The sequence below is a fragment of the Syngnathus typhle genome, linkage group LG21 (genome assembly GCF_033458585.1).
Source record: "Syngnathus typhle isolate RoL2023-S1 ecotype Sweden linkage group LG21, RoL_Styp_1.0, whole genome shotgun sequence".
Lineage (NCBI taxonomy): Eukaryota > Metazoa > Chordata > Actinopteri > Syngnathiformes > Syngnathidae > Syngnathus > Syngnathus typhle.
The window spans coordinates 3,711,379-3,727,837 of NC_083758.1; the positions used below are offsets into that span (position 1 = coordinate 3,711,379).

At 43.6% G+C, this 16,459-nt stretch overlaps 2 protein-coding genes across 2 annotated transcripts in view; both read left to right on the forward strand.

Annotated features, from left to right (window-relative positions):
- The first annotated feature begins 1,467 nt into the window (after window positions 1-1,467).
- LOC133145656 (basement membrane-specific heparan sulfate proteoglycan core protein-like) lies at window positions 1,468-6,174 on the forward strand. The gene is made up of 7 exons (XM_061269301.1): window positions 1,468-2,065; window positions 2,918-3,181; window positions 3,536-3,787; window positions 3,883-4,143; window positions 4,215-4,289; window positions 4,359-4,466; window positions 4,549-6,174. Exons 1-6 carry the CDS (start codon window positions 1,957-1,959, stop codon window positions 4,448-4,450), a joined length of 1,053 nt encoding a protein of 350 aa, XP_061125285.1. The 5' UTR covers window positions 1,468-1,956; the 3' UTR covers window positions 4,451-4,466; window positions 4,549-6,174.
- Window positions 6,175-7,873: 1,699 nt separating this feature from the next.
- cacna2d4a (calcium channel, voltage-dependent, alpha 2/delta subunit 4a) overlaps window positions 7,874-16,459 on the forward strand; it is a 34,389-nt gene continuing 25,803 nt past the window's right edge. Inside the window, exons 1-26 of the mRNA XM_061269091.1 lie at window positions 7,874-8,371; window positions 8,815-8,896; window positions 9,120-9,236; window positions 9,375-9,434; window positions 9,635-9,797; window positions 9,863-9,994; window positions 10,080-10,140; window positions 10,779-10,929; window positions 10,994-11,068; window positions 11,896-11,985; window positions 12,054-12,167; window positions 12,243-12,321; window positions 12,764-12,897; window positions 13,511-13,588; window positions 13,680-13,760; window positions 13,836-13,910; window positions 13,985-14,071; window positions 14,150-14,221; window positions 14,498-14,559; window positions 14,636-14,703; window positions 14,789-14,834; window positions 14,897-14,994; window positions 15,065-15,158; window positions 15,232-15,324; window positions 15,396-15,523; window positions 16,069-16,137. Coding sequence (XP_061125075.1) covers window positions 8,232-8,371; window positions 8,815-8,896; window positions 9,120-9,236; window positions 9,375-9,434; window positions 9,635-9,797; window positions 9,863-9,994; window positions 10,080-10,140; window positions 10,779-10,929; window positions 10,994-11,068; window positions 11,896-11,985; window positions 12,054-12,167; window positions 12,243-12,321; window positions 12,764-12,897; window positions 13,511-13,588; window positions 13,680-13,760; window positions 13,836-13,910; window positions 13,985-14,071; window positions 14,150-14,221; window positions 14,498-14,559; window positions 14,636-14,703; window positions 14,789-14,834; window positions 14,897-14,994; window positions 15,065-15,158; window positions 15,232-15,324; window positions 15,396-15,523; window positions 16,069-16,137 — 2,449 coding nt within the window. The 5' untranslated portion in view covers window positions 7,874-8,231. The remainder of the gene's footprint in view (window positions 8,372-8,814; window positions 8,897-9,119; window positions 9,237-9,374; window positions 9,435-9,634; window positions 9,798-9,862; window positions 9,995-10,079; window positions 10,141-10,778; window positions 10,930-10,993; window positions 11,069-11,895; window positions 11,986-12,053; window positions 12,168-12,242; window positions 12,322-12,763; window positions 12,898-13,510; window positions 13,589-13,679; window positions 13,761-13,835; window positions 13,911-13,984; window positions 14,072-14,149; window positions 14,222-14,497; window positions 14,560-14,635; window positions 14,704-14,788; window positions 14,835-14,896; window positions 14,995-15,064; window positions 15,159-15,231; window positions 15,325-15,395; window positions 15,524-16,068; window positions 16,138-16,459) is intronic.

Consider the following 16,459-nt stretch of genomic DNA (forward strand, 5'->3'; position numbering starts at 1 on the left):
CTTCCCCTGACCCCACTCGTGACTTGACACGATTATTTGGCGAACGTACGTACGGCTTTCTATTTCAAACATGGCACAACTTTGACCACAGTCATTGTCGATGATGATTTGCTTCCTTGTGACGGTGGCCCAGAAAACAGTGAGCATTCCAACTGGAAAGGATTCATTTGGGAAATAACCATGATCCAAGTGTGAGTCCAATTTTGGGCCTTTTCTCTTCTTCATGATCAGTTGCTATATTTCAAGATACTTTCCGATGTTTTCTTGTTTGAATTTGAAGTGAATTGGCATCAGTCGCTTGGGTTTGTTGAAATGTTTCCGGTGATTGAAACCTTTACCGCTGAATGATGTTGAAAAAGCAAAAAACATAACAAAACAAAACCAACCAAAACAAATCCTCTCTCGCATGCGCCGTGTTGATTTGCTGCTTGTTCAACTGTTTGTTGCCTTGGCGGCGAGAATGAATGATGACCAACAATAAGTCAGTCAAGTGAGCAAAAATACGGAGGGTTGGGGTGCTCTCTAGCGGAGACATCTTGTAACGCACCCCACTTCTTTCTGCGAGCAGGACGGACGGACGGACGGACGTCTTTTGACCTAAACGTGTAAACCGGCGGCGAGAATGAATGATGACCAACAATGAGTCAGTCAAGTGAGCAAAAATACGGAGGGTTGGGGTGCTCTCTAGTGGAGACATCTTGTAATGCACCCCCACTTCTTTCTGCGAGCAGGACGGACGGACGTCTTTTGACCTCAACGTGTAAACCAGTGGTGTCAAAGTGGTTTTTTTCGCGGGCCGCATGGTAGTCACAGCTTCTTTCGGAGGGCCATTATGACTGTGTGTCAACCCAAATCAATGTACGAGCACCTCATATTATATCCAGTAAAAGCTCCGAAACAGACTGACAAAAAACTCGTCTTCAAATCAGACTCAAATATTTAGAAGAAGAAAAAAAAGAAGATATTATTAAAAGTGAAGACAATTTGCAATTCTAGTAATGACACCAATTTGATGGACAATTTGTCTTCGCGGGCCACATCAAATGATGCGGCGGGCCGTGTCTGCCGGGCCTTGAGTTTGACACCTGTCGTGTAAACCCAATGGCCGAGAAAAGACAACCTTGCCAATAAAGAACCAACTGGGTGTGACATGTTGGTTTGAAGCAACTTTGCCATGGAGAACTGCACCTCGAGGTCAGGTCGTTCGGCCGGGTCAGCTTTGCCTTTGTCCTGCAAAGCGACTGTGGCGTGAAAGGTCTGGAGAAGGTTGCTCAACGCGGATACGGAGGGAACAGAACGTTCTGTCTTTATGATGACTTGAGAGTCAAATGTTCCATTGCAAATGCTTCGTGACTTCAAAGCTGCTTGCCTTTCCGTGACGTGTCGTGTCGTGTCGTGTCTTGTCGTGGGCAGCGATTCAACTGAAGAGGGCGCAACAGCAATGTGTCAATCAATCCTCTCATTTAGCAATTCAACTGAAGAGGGCGCAACAGCAATGTGTCAATAAATACTCTCATTTATTTCTACGAACACAGTTGCTCCATCAGAGCACAGACACACAGCTCGGTCACTTTTCCATTCCACATAGAACCGAAACGGCGTCGATTCAAGCAAGCGCCAAACGTCATGTTGTACATTTGACCTATTCCTTTGCTCCTTTCTCTTTGACTGCATGCTGAGGGAAATCAAGTTGATTGGTTGGCAACTTGCAAGCAAGCCTTCAACTTGGGCAGAAGCTTTGAGACGACGAAGGCTGAACGTGTCAAAGCAGAGTGACGTCACGCGCGGTGCGGGCTAGGACTTTAGTTGCGTCCGTGGGTCAGTCGCACTTGTCGAGTTGGAGCCGCCGTTCCTGTCTGCCAGTCTTCCAGTCTGCCTGCCTGCCTGTCTGCCTCGCTCGCTGTCTGAGAGTCTCGCATCGCAGCCCAAGTTGTTGATCACCCAAGGCGCCCGAGGATGGTCCACCAAAGTTGCCGCGGCCGCCGCGAACTGCTCATCATGAGTCTGCGCCCCGCACTTGTGTGCTTTCTACTGCTCTCCCTAACCAGGATGGCCGAGTCAGCGGGTAAAAGCTTCCTCACGACACTTTGTCAATTTCACACCAATGGCACATTGCGAATGCGATCAACGTCAATTTGGTGTCGACTCACTCGAGTGCAAGCAGCCTTAATGGTTTTCATGTCGCCAACGAGAGAGAGAGTGTACGATGCAGTCGCCATCTGAGGAGTTCTTTCTTTCCATGGACTTTTCTTCACCAGTTTGAGCCAGTCTTTGTCGTTTTCTATCTTGTGCTCCTGAGTTAAGGTCGCTGGTAACTTTGAAGTGAATTGGTTTTAAACAGGCAAACCACACATGATTCTTTTTTTTATTCTATTTGTTTTCTTTTTCTCTTTTCATTGGTGTGCAGGAGTAGTCTCTCTTTTTTTTTTTCCGCCTTTGAAATAAAGCAACGAATAAAGGATGTCCGTTTCATTTTTGTATAGCTTGTATTTGCTTTCAGCTTCAGGTGTTCTTGTTTGGATGAAGTCAACGTTTTCTTTCTCTTTTTCTTTCTCTCTCTCTTTCTTTTTCTCTTTCTCTTTTGTTAGAGCGACACCCTAACTAACCCTCCTGCCGTTTGCTATGGTCTATTGATAGATTGCAATTCGTAAGCCTCCAAAACAAAATCAGGTCCCTCTCTCCGTCATTTCGACTGAATCATAGCCAGCCTGTGCAAAAGATCGTCGTCGTGATTGTCTGTTTGTACTTCCCGTCTGATGCCTCGTTTGTGTCCATTAATGGCGTACGCCCGCTAGCTAGTTAGGAGCCGGGAGAATTGTTTGAAAGGAATGCTCTGCCACGGCGATGAGTGCAAAAAGCAAACTATCCATTGTAAAATCTCTCGCTCATATTATTCTTTTGTTCCTTGCTTGTCCAGTCTGCGACGGCACGGCTGCCCGTGTGAAATTCTGCAATGTTGGCGACAATCTTAAACTGGACTCAGGTGCCTCCAGTGAGTCTGTCGAATGGACTTTTGATGGAAAGACCACAAACCTCCCACGTAACGTTGACTATGACCCTGCCAACACCAAAAAAGTCCTGACATTGGAGAACCTGAGCGCTGCAGACAGCGGCAAGTACACTGCCACCTACGGTACAGGCACCCCCACCACCGTGAACTTCTTAATCCTCGTCGGAGCCGGTAAGTTGCACGACAATGGGCTGGTATCGCTGAGCGACCGTTGCGTTTTGTGAAAGACACCACGTGGCAAAGCGGGCGGCTTAAACGATTCAAATTTGGAATGAAATTCAAATGTGCCACTTTGCCATCTGGGAGAAAAGCAAACGTTGCTCTCAGAGGAAATCGGGGCAACTTCTTTTCTTACCCTCGGCTCAAATCCTTTGCCGAGAGGATGGCGGGCGCCGCCGCCGTCGTGCTACATTTGTCGGAGCGCAGAGCAAAATCGTGTAGCGCGTGCCCTCGGCGGGGCCCACCGGCTGCTGCACTCGGACTTGACCACTGAGGTGAATGTAACACTCTTTTGGGGTTTTTCAGTCCCCTGCCCCAAAAACGAAGAATGCAAAGTTGTGAAGGGGAGCTCCATCGAGATGGACTCCGGAGCGGATTCCAGCACTGATGTAAAGTGGACTCATAAGAAGACACCTGAAGATACACCGGTCGCTGACATCAACTTGACTGAGAATAACAAGAAAGAGATGGGCCTCTTCAACTTGAATGCAGACAACGCGGGGACCTACGAGGCCAAGTACAGTACAACGACTAAAACATTTACAGTCTCCGTCCAAGGTAGCTCTCACGCCGCGGGATTGTTGCCACGAAAGGAATTCAGCCGATGCACCCTTGCTCAAAAACTTTGCCGCCTCACTTCTTCTCCCCAACAGATCCCATCACCACTGTCAAAATCGAGGGCGAAGGTTCTGTGTGTGCAGGCGGCAAGGTCATCTTAAAGTGCATGGTCACAGGTGATGCCAAAGAAGTCACTTGGAAGAAGAACACTTCTCCCCAAACTGCTAACGTCATGGGCAAGGAGGTGACCATCAACGGGGCTAAACCGAAGGACGCCGGTAAATACACTTGCCGCGCCGAAAGCTACCTTGGCGGTCAACCGGTCGATAGCAACGAGTTTCCTCTCGCCGTTAGCGGTGAGTACGCCGCCATTTCTTGGGTTGACGTCAGCCCTGTTTGCGAATGTGTCACTCCCTGTTTTCAACAGCGGCTGTCGACTGCGAGAAACAACAAAAAGGCACAAACTCCTCCACCTCCATCATCAACAATAACGAAGAAGAAGGTGAGTACTTCCATGTCACTGCCCGCCCTGCCTCGCCCAGGCCAATGATTGTCGTCACCTTTGCTCTAGATAAGAAGGGGAATGCCGCAGCCCGGGCCGCGTCCTGCTCCGTCGCTCTGGTGGTGATGACCAGCCTCCTTCAGCTCTGCTGGATGCTTTAGACACGGCGGCTGCCGGGTGAGTCGCCGGCCGCACCTTGCTCCTTTGTTGTTCCTCCTCCTTTGCGATTGCCAACCGGCGGCTGTCTGCTTTTCCTCAGTCGAATGGAAGTGCGGGCGGGGGGCTTGACTGCCGCCGCCGCCGCCACCTTTGCCTTTTTGGAGCGGGAGGAGCGAGCGCCCAGAGTGGAGCGGCAGGCAAAGCTTTTTTTTTCTTTTTTATTGTTTGTTCCTTGTTCCGTTTAGTTCACTCGAGCATTTGAATCATCAGAATCATTGAATCCGCCACACAATCCAAATGGTGGACGTGTGACGATGACTTAGTTTTGCGAATGTTTTGGATTGCAAACGCATCATCAGTGTCGAAAAAGTAAGCGGTCAGCATTCGGAGAATGAAGCAGAACTAGCCTCTAGTGCATAACATAGGTCCATTTCTTTGATCCAATTAGGCATGTATTATTAATACCTTTTGGTAGCCATCTTTGTATGATTAACGAGGAGTTTGTTTTCAGTTGTCGATTTGACCTATTTACAATTTATTGAGAGTAAGCTATTATCCGTGTCGGTATTGTCTCGCTCAATTCTTGGCGTAACACTGTTGAATGATTTGATCGAGTCCATCATTTAGTAATAGTAAGGTACCTTTTGTTTACCAGTCTCGAAGAATTATGAATTCTTTGATCTGTTCTTCCCATGTTGACTGCGCATGATGATGGCGATCATTTCATCATTCACCATTTATATATTATCATGATTATTTCTTCATTTATTTATTATTCATTATTTATCTTTTTTCCTTTGATTATTCATTTATCATTTATCATATCTCTTTTGTTACTCCATATGGAATTAGACGCGCGCTCGTAACACTGTTTGTTTATTGGATCGCTCCACTATTCATTTATTCAATCCATTGAAACAGAGCATGCTTCGCTCTTGTTCTTATTTGAAACGATAGGAGCGCTCACGCTCGTAACACGATTCGATCGGTCGATTCTTCATTGGTTGATTCAATCGGTTGAATCGTCTACCAAAAGTAAAGCTACATTTTGTTCCTACGTGATTTGAAACTATACGCGCGTTCGCAAACACTATTTATCGGAGCTGTTGATTATTCCTTGGGGGTTTTTCCCCCCCCAATCGATTCAGTAAGCTATCTTTTGTTCTTATTTGGAGTGAACAGCTGTTTGTTTAGTTGAACATTTATTCAATCGATTGAATCATTAATAGTAAGCTCTCTCTACGCGATTTGAAATGATAGGCGCGCTCGCAAACACTTGATTTGTTGTCGATCTGTTGATTATTCAACCTATTTAATCATTTGTTCAGAGAATCGAGTAAGCTATCTTTTGTTCTTATTTGGAATTCTAGGCGGTCGTAGCACAGTTGACTTATTTGAATGACTCATTTATTGATTAAGCTCTTTTGTTCTTACATGAGTTGAAATGATGGGCACCGCATGCTCACAAACACGCCGTCTGATTCAGCGTTTGATTCACTCACTCTCATCAGTTATTCATAGAGTAAGCTATCTTGTAGTAAAAATGATCATCCATGTGTACTGCTGGCACCTGAGAGAGTTTGTCATGGCGCATGATGGGAAGTGTGAGGTGAGGGCAGGAAAAGACGCGCGAGTGTGGAGGGAAGAGGATTGGGCCGCCAGCAGCTCGTGTATGTAGAATTGTCTTAAGTTGTTATTTCGGTTCAATAAAAGCGATGAAATTGCACCCGACTCTGGTTTCTTTTGTCTGTAGCAGGCGTGCGTGTGCAGGAGAACCTTTGAAGGCATCGGCTAACGTTTGACCAGTCAGCGCACAATTTGGGTTCACATTTGGCCAATCGGCCGGCGTACAGTTGCTGTACAAATTGCGTGTGAGGGCATAGAAGCGCAATAGGTTCTTGGGGAATGCTACGAATGACAGCAAAGTTGAAACGGATGCCGATGTTGAATGTCAGGCCTAGAGAATGAATGGGAGTGAACGTCGCACCCCCAAATATTGGAGCAAAACGAAGACTACAGGTTAGTAACGAATTGGAAACGAGCTGGATTGGAAAAATGTGCAGTTGGAGCAGATGCCACATAGAGTATGAATGGAGTTTTTAGTTTAGGACACTTGTGGGGTTTCTTTTCTTTGGGGGCGTGGGCACTCGTTCAATTGAAGGCACTTCCGGTTTAAGTGATTTCCGGTTTCTCCGGGGCCCTTCCAATTCCGTTTAGGGCACTTACGCTTTGTTCGGGGCACTTCTGGCTCACGCTAAGATGGCTGACACGCGAATAAGGTAAGCAAAGTTGGAACGGGTTGAATTGGACGTGCTAACCAGTGCGCCACCAAGCCGCTGCTTTTTGAAATGTCCAAATAAAAAGTCAACCTTGTAGCAATAGAGCATTTATATGCTTTATTGTAAAATTTCATTACGTGAGGATCATTAATTCATTAAATCTTCATTCCGTAGAGAACTGTGTTTATACGTTTTGGTTGGGGTTATTAATATGATTGCAAAATCTTTTTGTCTTTATAAACGTCGGAAGAGTTCATCTCCATCATGAGAGATTTGGGTCGGTCAGTGGGGGAGGAGGAATACTCCACAGCTGTTCAACACTACTCGTGTGTATGTTTCCGCGCGTGTGTGTGGGCGCACACACACTCTTTAATGTTGTTAATCCAACCTCTGCTCTTTCTGCTACATTAATGCAGATGTTGGACACGTATCTCACAATACAGTACTCTATTCTAAAATGAATTCATGATGCACCTCAAATGCAAACTCTACTTGCTTTGTTTGGAATGAATGCACTGTTTTCCTTCAAAAAAACAACAACCTTAACAACGAACCAGTCAGGCACCTCAGTCAAACGCACCAGTACAAAAAAATGAAATGAAAATGTTTTAACACGACGTATTCATGCGTTAATCCATCTCAAAGTCGTCAAACCAGTTTGACACTGATCAATCTTGTTTGAGTGTGTGCGTGAGATTCATGTTGTAGTACTGGATAAATCCATTAAGTGTCGCTGTTCGTTTAAAGTTGTACAGTATCAAACCTCAGAGTCGTACATGATGCCTCCCTCACAACTCTGGACTCATCCATAGCAGCAATGAAATTTAAAATGTCAACATTTTCTCTGTTTTCATTTTAAACAGGCAAACACCAAGTTAGGGAATGAAATGGAAGTGAGCGAGGGAAGGCAGTAGTTCCGAGAAATGGTGTTACGAGTTACACGGGGTGAAGAAAAAGAAGGATGGATGGAGGGGGGGAGAGGGATTTAATCCTGCCTGGATTATCGTATCCATTGGTCGTGAGGCGCAAGTGAGTGAGGAACTCCCAACAGTCCATCCATCCTAGACTCCATTCCGGACCGGTTTCATCTCTCTGCTCAGTGATTTTATTTATTTATTTTTACCTCTCCAGATGTGAGCACAGAAATTCTGGAAAGATGGGCGACTGCTCGTGGTCGGATGTGACCTCACCGAGTGTATTACCGAATTTTCTTTTTGTTCATTTGAACATTCATTTGGAGCGGTGATGTGATGGATGGCTCTTCAGCTGCTCCCGTCCAGGTTTGGGACCTCTGGCGGTCCTCTCCGTGTCACACCGTGGATCCTTTTGTGCCTGTTGTGGCTCTCCGGACTTGAGCTCAACTGATGTTTCGGATCCTGGTTGTTTTGAGACTTGTCAAACAAGGTCCATTGACAACTTTAGCATTTCTTCACTCGTTTATGCTAAGAAGAAGTTAACCCTAGTGTGAATAAATAGTTGTCATCTGGCTGGAAATCCACAAGAAATGGACGCAAACGCGGGGGATGGTGTACAGTGGCAGAGAAATGGACCGCGGCGAACGAAGCTGACGATGCTCCCGTGGATGATCCTGTGCAGCTTGCTGTGGCTGGCAGTGGATGGCCAGATGAAGATATCACCGGAGACGTAAGTAGAGTCCTCTTGCAGTTCAACGGGGTGACTCCAACTCACCTTTTTAAAAAAAAAATTATTAAGTCTAAAATCAACTCGGGCTCTCTTTATTGACTTCAACTGGTCTACTCATTTCAGATGAATCCATGTGCATGAATGAATCTTATTTTTAGAACAAAATGAGCGTGCGGGAGAGACTCCCCATTGGCCCAACCATCTGTTGCATCCTGTCTGGTCATCGCGCGCGCGGGATTTGTAAACCAGAATTACCCCCCGTAAAAAAACATGATTGAGTAGTAAATAACTTGGCAACCTGACTGTTGACTGTCACCTTTGACGGTAATCTCTTTTAATCTGTCAGTGAAGCGTGAGCTCACACACGAGAGGCCATGACCTTTAATGCTGTGTCTTTTCAAATCAAATAATACATTCAAATTGTGTTTATATTTTATGTTCAGCGTGCAGAAGTGGGCGGAGTCATTCGGGAAAGAGATGGCATCCCTCTCCACCAAATACTCTGGAGCTGAACTGCTACAAAAAGTAAGACAACAGAACAACCTACTTTTTTTTGGTACCAATTTACTCCAGAGGTCGAGAAAATCATCACTTTGTTTGCGTTTAGGAGGTCCACATGTGCGTTAGTACGTAATTAGGCTCTGGTTAGAAGCCCTGGCAGGCCAGGCGCTCGCCATCTGCCAGCCACTCTCGACTCATCTCATCCTGTTTTCCGTCTATTTATTGTTTGTAATCTGTGTGTTGAAAGAAATATAAAGACGTGGAGGGCGTGTTGAAGATTGAGGAGGTGGACGGAGGGGAGCTGGTCCAAAAGTTTGCGGAGGAGATGGAGAAGATGCTTGGGAGGAAAATGAAATCTGTTAAGGTATTGACAAGTCAAATACACCAAACATCATAATGTGCTTTTAAAAGAAATATTTAAGTGAAATAATTTACTTTTATTAAATTATTATTTAATTATTTATTATTTATTATTTAATTTAATTTTCTTAATTTACTACAGCGGTTAGCAGAAGCAGCCGAGGAGGCTGATCTTTACCACGAGTACAATGACACGCTTGAAGTAAGTAACTGATGAATTTATGAATTCATTAATTTGTTAAAATGGACCTGATTATCATTCTATTGTAAACTGTATTTTATTTAAGTGCACTTTATAGTCTGAAAAATACGGTGATACTTCCTTATGACCTGGTTGTTGGTTCCCTGGTTCCGCCGCGCCCCAACCCCCCCCCCCGACCCCCCCCCCCCCCCCCCCCCCAGTTTGAATACTACAACTCCATGCTGATCAACATAGCGGACGAGGACGGCAACCCGCTGCCCCTGGGAGGAGAATTCCCGCTGGAAAAGAACGAACACTTCACCAAACTGCCAGTCAACACGCAGCAAAGTAACATTCAAGTGCCCACTAATGTCTACAACAGAGGTACATGTGAGCCTGAATGCAAAAATGACACAAATCCAGAGGGTCACTATCTTTTATTATTCCAGATACAGATATTTTAAACGGCGCGTACATGTCCGAGGCTCTCAATGACGTATTCATAGACAACTTCCAGAAGGATCCCACCCTCACTTGGCAGTACTTTGGAAGCTCCTCAGGCTTCTTCAGGCTCTACCCGGGTACCGCACATTTGCGGCCATTGTCTGACCTAGTAGCAAGTTTCCTGGAGTTTGGTGACACCTTTGCCCTTTTTTCGATCTCCAGGGATCCAGTGGATCCCGGACGAGAATGGGGTGGTCACTTTCGATTGCAGAAACAGAAACTGGTGAGGTGATCTTCCTATTGAGATGGTTTCCGCAGGTCATTGGTAGGCTGCTAGTTAGCAGTTAGCAATGACTAGGTTGCTACAGCGCTACTACAGCTAAATGTATGCTAGACTTGTCAAGTTGTTTCACATTTCAATTCATTTGCTCATCATTTGAAAAGAAAATGATTCGATTACTGCCACCAACATGAAAAAGAAATATTTAAAACAAAAATTGGGTGTATTTTATATAAGTAGTAGGATAAGCCCATTTAATTAGTTTCAAGTTGCATTAAAAAAAAAAAACACCCCTAACCACAATAATAAAAAATGTTCTTAATGATAGAAGACCAAAAATATTTTATCAACAAATCCATTATCTGGAAAGCTGATTTAGTCGAGGTGAAACACTGTCTACGTCGTCCGGTTCCTCGGATTGAACCTTCAGGAAGTCGTAAATCAAACAAACAGATTATGGATCTGGAAAGTAGCAGCTGCCCCGGGGGACTAATCTCCTTCATGTACATGACCTTGTAATTAAACCGGATGACAATAAAGAGATAAGGAGCGGAAATGAGTGGATGAACTTTGTCTGCATGTTTGCATTTCTGCGCTTATTATTTTTTTAATACGTGTTTGGCATCCTGATTGTTTTTCAGGTATATCCAGGCGGCCACTTCCCCGAAAGATGTGGTCATTGTGGTGGATGTGAGCGGCAGCATGAAGGGACTCAGGCTCACTATAGCTAAGCACACCATCAACACATTATTGGACACACTGGGAGAGAATGATTTTGTCAACATCATAGCTGTAAGATTTTATTTTTTTCCGTAAAATACGGTTTGTACGATTTTAATCGTCGTTTCTACCACAGTATAGCGACTACGTTCGATACTTGGAACCCTGCTTCAAGGGAATTCTGGTCCAAGCCGATCTAGATAACAGAGAGGTAAGAAGGAATAAAGTAATTAATGAATTTAGCGTTCATGGTAAGGGTTAGAACAAGTTCCTGTCTGGCATGATCCTCTTTGTTTTCTACTTGTCCTACATTACGTTGTTGTTTCCTCTCATCTGCTCTCCTGTTCTTATTATTCCGCAAAGCCCGGCCATGTGTGAGTGACCATTTGTGTGTGTGTGTGTGTGTGTGTGTGTGTTAGGCGCTGGATGCATGCCCTACTTTCTAGCACCAACATACACAACATAAGAGATCAGGTGAGGTCGAGGAGCTGCTGACAATTTTAAACACGTCACATGACCGGCCAGGCAGACGTGTGATTGGCTGGATGCATTGTAACGTGTGGAGCACATATTTTGACATGATTTCACACACACAATTAAGATGGAAAATAATATAATATAATATAATATAATATAATATAATATAATATAATATAATATAATATAATATAATATAATATAATATAATATAATATAATATAATATAATATAATATAATATAATATAATATAATATAATATAATATAATATAATATAACAATATAATAAGTATTAAAAAAGAATCTGAATCATCATTGTAGGTACTAAACATTGTTATTTGTAAATCTCTTGTATTTTGGGTTTTACAGTGTGTTTAATCCAGATTATCTGTTGTAGTGGCCGTGTTGTAATTAGTCAACGTGCCAGAGAGCCACGCTAATCCCTCCTGTGCCCTTTTCACCGTCGCACAGAAACATGCTTTGCATCTCCAGTCACCGCTTCTCCGACATTTTTTTTTTTTACAACTCATTACAACAATGTTTTGTGTTCCCTGCGCAGCACTTCAAGTTACTGATCAGCGAGCTCCACGTCAAAGGAGAAGGCAAAGTGAAAAATGCCATGAAGGAGTCGTTCAGGATCCTCAATGAGGTTGGCGTTGAATGCAAAAACAGAGACGCTGAATTGAAGATGAAAATGTCCGTGCGTGTGTTATCAAGGCTGCAGCACTGGGCCAGGGCAGCTTGTGCAACCAGGCCATCATGCTGATAACAGACGGCGCTATGGAAGACTTCCAGGACGTTTTTCAAGAGTTCAACTGGCCAGAACGACGGGTAATGACGCACGTATGAGCACACGAAATAAAATCATATCGTTGAACTTGTATCTGTGATTTGCTGTCATCCCAGGTTCGAGTATTCACTTATCTCATAGGACGGGAAATGACATTTGCTGAAAATGTCAAATGGATTGCCTGCAATAATAAGGGTAAGGAAAATAAATGAGTAATTCTAGAGGTGAATTATAAAACTTGTGCCACCCTCTCGCAAATGACACGGGATTATCCAGTGGAAAATAATCACTTTATTCCCGGCTGGCAGTACATGAAAAATCTCTGATTAAATAGCAGATTATCAGAACATTTATACTGTAAACACTCGAGCGGGCCAGCACAGGCTAACAGATGTGCTCCCTTCTGTCGCCTTCATGAAAGCATCTATTCGAATTTAGGTTTAGCTCTCAATTGTGTCTAGGATCTTAAAAAAAAAAAAAAAAAGGTATCCCATTGGTGTCATTGTGTTGAACAGCTCAGCTTTTTGGGATTGTTTCCGACATCCGATTAGCGCATTCAGCACATTTAATTGGATGACAAAACAGGACTGAATGTAAAAATTTGATACTAGAATGTAAATACTTGTGTGTGTCGCAGGTTATTACACGCACATTTCGACGCTAGCTGACGTCCAGGAAAACGTCATGGAGTACCTGCACGTTCTCAGCCGGCCCATGGTCATCAACCACGACCATGACATCATCTGGACGGAGGCCTACATGGACAGTGTGGTAGGTTTTTGCCATATCAAATAACCATGCATTGGCGGCGCTAGAGGAGGTGCTGCATGGGCACTGACCCCCCCCCCCCCTAAATTATGCTAGATAATGGACTTTTCACTATTGTCCGATCTTTCTGGGATTTTGTTTCCACATTTCCACTGGTCCCTCTTCAATAACATGTAATGGATCATTAGCGATATTTTTCAATGAATCTTTGGGGTTAGTAAAAAAAAATTTAAATTAATAAAAATACTTTTAAGAGCTGTATTAATATCAATTAGTTCAAAAGCAGTAAATACCTTAAGGTTAGCATTGCTATTAACTGTTTAATGCAATGTTTCTCACATTTGTGATTTTCTTTTCATAACAGTTACCCACCACTAAAGAGGTAATCAAACATGTGAATTAGCATTTTAGCTTAGCCTAGCATTTTGGCTAATAGTACCCATTCTTTTGTTAGCTCGTGAATATCAACCTAGCTTGTTTTTAGTTCAGTCTTAACTGATTTCATCTTCTTAGTAAAAAAAACAAAATAAGACACTGCTTTGACATTTTATTTTCTCAGGTCAACCAATTTTAGCAATTCTTAGCAAGTATCAGCTAATGTCTTTAACTTTCACAGCTATTCAACAGTCAAGCCCAGAGTTTGCTTCTGATGACTTCGGTTGCAATGCCTGTTTTCAGCAAGAAAAAGGAGACGGTAAAGATTCAGATTTCTATTTCAACATCTCATTAGCATTATTGGGGAAAAAAAATGTGATGATGACTACTTTTCTATACGTGTCATGTAGTTGTCTCATGGAATTTTGCTTGGAGTTGTCGGAACTGACGTGGCCCTGAAAGAACTGATGAGATTAGCTCCGAGATACAAGGTTAAACCTCTCAGATTTTACACATGTTTTTTCTTTTCTTTACAAAATTAAATAAAATAAGTTTTGTCTCATTAGCTGGGTGTCCACGGTTATGCCTACCTCATCACAAACAATGGCTACATCTTGTCTCATCCTGACCTCCGGCCTCTGGTAAAAAAATGTTTTCAACAAACCAAACTTTAAGTTATTTCTGAAACTAATCAACTGAACGATGCGTTTGACAGTACAAGGAAGGGAAGAAGCTGAAGCCCAAACCCAACTATAACAGTGTCGACTTGTCCGAGGTGGAATGGGAAGACACAGAAGAGAAAGTGAGCTACACACATTCAAACATTTCTGAAGTTTTCTTCTCCTTATCAGTTTATGTCATAATTGTCATCATGCTCCAGCTCAGGACGGCCATGGTCAAAGGAGAAACCGGGACCTTGTCCTTGGATGTGAGGACTTCAGTGGATAAGGGAGTGAGTGTAACAAAGCTGTAATTTACCAAAAATGCCACTAGTCATTGGCGGCGCCAAGATTTTTTTTTCTTAAGGGACTGTGAAACAAAAATAATTTTCTACAAACACAAAAACTTGTTTTGAAAATTCAGTTTCTCACAATATTGGGGGGGGCGGGGGGTTAGTGCTCCCATGAACCCCCCCCCCCCCCCCCCCCCCTCCAGCAACGCCAGTGCCACTATGTCACAGTTAATTGCGTTTTGTTTAAGTGGTTTTTTTTTGTTGGCCTCTCAACAGAAACGAGTGATGTTCCTCAAGAATGATTACTTCTACACCAGCATCAATGAGACTCCTTTTAGGTTTGATTGCATGCAATAGTCCAAATATTTTTTTGTTTGTTTAGCACTCATGAATATTTTTCTTGCTGTTTATCAGTCTTGGTATAGTGTTGACAAGAGGATATGGGCAGTATATATTTGTTGGGAATGTCTCTGTTGAAGAAGGTAGGGGCTGTCTTTTTTTTTTCTGTACTTATTCTGTTTTTACACAATTTCACATTAAAAATTAAATCGAAAAAATATTCCCCAGGTCTTCATGATTTACTGGCTCCTGATTTGACCATCGCTAGCGAATGGTGAGTGATAGTGCTTATTTTATCATGTGATCATTGTGGCAACACCATCCACGACTTTGCAGGACCTACTGCGAGACCGACATCGACCCAGCGCATCGTAAATTGAGCCAGTTGCAAGCGGTAGTTCGATACCTGACGGGGAAAGAACCGGATCTTGAGTGTGAGTGTGGATTTTGTTGTTCCACATGCAATATGGGAATAAATCACATTGCATCCTTGTTTTTCTCCAGGTGACGTGCAGCTGATGCAGCAAACCCTGTTCGACGCTGTGGTGACTGCTCCGATGGAAGCTTACTGGACTGCCCTCATGCTCAACCCAACCGGGTGACTAATCACTTAATTGCGCATCTTTAAAACTATCCATTTGAATTGACCTTTTTATCTTTTCAATTCATAGTATGGATGACGGCATTGAAACAGCTTTCCTGGGCACGCGGTCCGGCCTGATGAGATTCCAGCGTTACGCTGGAATCGAAAAGCGAGTTGGCATGTGAGTTGTAATACAACATGTGCAAGGTTGCCCTCTGGTGGTCAGTAAGAGCAGCGCCATTTGGCTTCCAGGTCCTTCCTGACAGCCACCGATAAGGAGAACATGTTCACTTTGGACCATTTTCCATTGTGGTTCCGCAGGGCAGCAGAGTACCCTGCTGGACAGTTTCTGTACTACATGCCACGACAAGACACCAGAGGTAGAACTTCCGTTGCTTTGCTAAGTTGTTGTAAACTGCATAAAGGTCATGAGCAGATCATACTAACACTCAACTCCATTGATGCAGGAGGTTTTTTTTGCGACCAAAGTGTCCCGACATGTCGTTTGTTGTGTTTAGACGTATTCAGGGACTATGAGGCGGACTATAGCGCTACCTTGAGCGCGGAGGAGACGGCACAGCAATCGGAGGAGGGAGGGGGAGTACAGGGGGAGGAGGAGGGTAGAGGAAAACTGTTACTTGGCATGCTGCCGCTTGGGTGTCCTCAAACCATTCCCCGACATCCTTTTTATGTTTCCCAAATTTTAGTTATTAATTTTAGTCGGTGACACATTTTTGAATGAAAACCTAAGATGAAAAAAGACCTGCATGTGTGCATATTTGCAAAGCCACAATATTAGGTACACAAGCAACACAATACAACTTTCTAGTTGCTGATTTGTTTCGTATCGGTACATTAGATTGGATTGCGTTCCTAATATAATGACTATTGATCACTCGCTCATTGCGTGCTGTTCATATTCCAGCTGGGAGGATTGTGATCTCAACCACTTCCATCACTGTGACTGTGGGCAAGAAGACCGCCATTGCTGGAGGTAGGACATCGTCTCTTGAAATGAATAATTGCAAGAGCATTTGAAACCTCTAGAGGGCAATGTTTATCTTTATGCAAAAGACAAATTATGATTCATGCGTACATAAATTTATCAGCTCGTTCACTTTCATACTTACTGTACCTCGTGTATTAGAGTATTTATTTATTCAAGTTTATTTACCATAACTGACACTATATCACCTGGAAAAGGAAGAAGGCAGTTAAAAAAAAGAATCAAGGTTAGTCCTTTTAAATAGATAGACTAAGAAGGGAGGACAAAAAGGGGAGCAGCCAAAAAAGGGTGGACCAAGGTGGGAAGGAAA